The sequence below is a fragment of the Penaeus japonicus genome, unplaced genomic scaffold (genome assembly GCF_977035675.1).
Source record: "Penaeus japonicus unplaced genomic scaffold, GWHDUDI00000001_assembly GWHDUDI00000030, whole genome shotgun sequence".
Lineage (NCBI taxonomy): Eukaryota > Metazoa > Arthropoda > Malacostraca > Decapoda > Penaeidae > Penaeus > Penaeus japonicus.
Genome location: NW_028234432.1, coordinates 28248290 through 28250789, shown reverse-complemented (window position 1 = coordinate 28250789; position 2500 = coordinate 28248290). Strand labels below are relative to the sequence as shown.

Sequence of the window (2500 nt, the reverse complement as noted above, 5' to 3'; positions counted from 1 at the left end):
CCCATCCTCAGTTTTAAGAACTTGTCTAGAATCCCATCCTTAGTTTTAGGAACTTGTCTAGAATCCCATCCTCAGTTTTAAGAACTTGTCTAGAATCCCATCCTTAGTTTTAAGAACTTGTCTAGAATCCCATTCTCAGTTTCCTGAACTTGTCTAGAATCCCATCTCCAGTTTTAGGAACTTGTCTAGAATCCCATCCTTAGTTTTAAGAACTTGTCTAGAATCCCATCCTTAGTTTTAGGAACTTGTCTAGAATCCCATCCTCAGTTTTAAGAACTTGTCTAGAATCACATCCTTAGTTTTAAGAACTTGTCTAGAATCCCATCCTCAGTTTTATGAACTTGTCTAGAATCCCATCCTCAGTTTCCTGAACTTGTCTAGAATCCCATCCTCAGTTTTATGAACTTGTCTAGAATCCCATCCTTAGTTTTAAGAACTTGTCTAGAATCACATCCTTAGTTTTAAGAACTTGTCTAGAATCCCATCCTCAGTTTTAGGAACTTGTCTAGAATCCCATCCTCAGTTTTAAGAACTTGTCTAGAATCACATCCTTAGTTTTAAGAACTTGTCTAGAATCACATCCTTAGTTTTAGGAACTTGTCTAGAATCCCATCCTCAGTTTTAGGAACTTGTCTAGAATTCCAACCTCAGTTTTAGGAACTTGTTTAGAATCCCATCCTCAGTTTCCTGAACTTGTCTAGAATCCCATCCCCAGTTTAAGGAACTTGTCTAGAATCCCATCCTGTTTCCTGAACTTGTCTAGAATCCTATCCTCAGTTTCCTGAACTTGTCTAGAATCCCATCCTCAGTTTAACAAACTTGTCTGGAATCCCATCCTCAGAAAATGACACAGCCACCGGCTCTATTCACTCTGGTTCCTCATCAGACTAGAATTACTAGGACTTCCCACCTTACTCTCCCACCAACAGCTGGTCCCACGTGACTATCTCATCCACCGCCACTGCTTTACGGAAGGTTGGGAGGAGGCTGTAGAATGGCTCAGTGCATTCAGTAACCTGTACTTGGGCATAACGGGGCTAGTAACCTTCCCGAACTCCGAGAGGGCGTGGAGGATCCAAGACGTCCTTAGGCAGATGCCGTTGAGTCGTCTCTTGCTCGAGACTGATGCGCCGTATTTTCGACCCTATTGTGTGAGTGATTGCCTTTTGTTTTTGTGGTTATCTTTATTGTTATTGTTTTTGTTTTGTTTTATAGCGTTGTTTTTGTTATGAGTTAACTACTTTGTGTGCTTTTGTTTTATTATGCTTTTTTTTTTGCCCATGCTTATGATTGATTTCTCTTATTTTGTTTCCTAAATGCTTTAATTTTCCTATTTTTACTATTTTGTGGATGCTAAGTAAAAGCTTGAAACAAAATTAAACTCAAGAATATTAGTAGTAACAGCATTCTTTACAATACCAAAACACACACATACAAACAAACAAATAAAAATAGTAAACGAACAAACAAAACACAATCACACCACATCAAACAAATCAGAACCGCATCTAAACTACACCCCCCAAAACACACACACACACACACACACACACACACACACACACACACACACACACACACACACACACACACACACACACACACACACACACACACACACACGTACACAAACACACGACTAAGCCCGTCGCCCCTTCCGGTTCCAGTACCAAGAGAGCGGGCGCTGGTCGAACCCGGGAATGGCCATCCACGTGGCAGCGCAAGTGGCTGCCGTGCGCGGGGAGAGCATTCGGAAGGTCCTCAAGTGTGCCAGGAATAACACCAGGGCGGTTTACGGCGTCTGAGGACGAGCGAGCGAGGGGATGCAGGAAGAGGATGGGCGGGAAGGGAAGGGGATGCAGGAGGGGAGGGGAGGGGAGGGATTCCTTTGTGGCGGGGATGGCGAAGAGTGTTGTGGTAGAGTGTGGGGAGTGGTAGAGTGAGGGTGAGAGTGTGAGTGAGAGTGTGTGTGTGAGAGTGTGTGTGTGAGAGTGTGTGAGTGAGAGTGTGTGTGTGGGGGTGGGTGAGTGTGAGTGTGAGTGTGTGGGGGTGGGGTGGGGGTGGGTGAGGGTGAGAGAGAGAAAGAGAAAGAGAAAAAAAGGGAGTAAAAATTAAGAGAGTTAGTGTGGGTGAGTATGAGGATTAGTATGAGTATGAGAGAGAGAGAATTGTTTGGTCACTTTCCTTATTGAAGATGCAATGTAGATGCAGTTCAGATGATTCTTTATTTGGAGAAGTATTATGCAACATGTCATGAATGTGTGACTCGCATATAAGTTAATATACAATTTTTATTTTATTAAGGATTCTCTTCCGTACATCTGAAATTGTACATTATACAATTATATAAGTTGTTATAATGTAAAATAAGATCAAATAAAAAACTTGAAGTGATAAGATTCCTTCCTTGCTTTATTACCTACAACTTGCAAATTGCTTGGTATTGATGTGTCTTGAGACCTTGACTAAATATTGCTTTGAAGTATAACAAACCTTTTAT

The 2500-nt window shown here is 41.8% G+C and overlaps 1 protein-coding gene across 3 annotated transcripts in view; it reads left to right on the top strand.

Annotated features, from left to right (window-relative positions):
- LOC122259171 (uncharacterized) overlaps window positions 1-1857 on the top strand; it is a 14682-nt gene extending 12825 nt beyond the window's left edge. For all 3 annotated transcript variants that reach the window (XM_043025756.2, XM_086555242.1, XM_043025755.2), the window contains exons 7-8: window positions 930-1151; window positions 1668-1857. In XM_043025756.2, the coding sequence (XP_042881690.2) occupies window positions 930-1151; window positions 1668-1805 (360 nt within the window). In that variant the 3' untranslated portion in view covers window positions 1806-1857. The remainder of the gene's footprint in view (window positions 1-929; window positions 1152-1667) is intronic.
- Window positions 1858-2500: the final 643 nt, after the last annotated feature.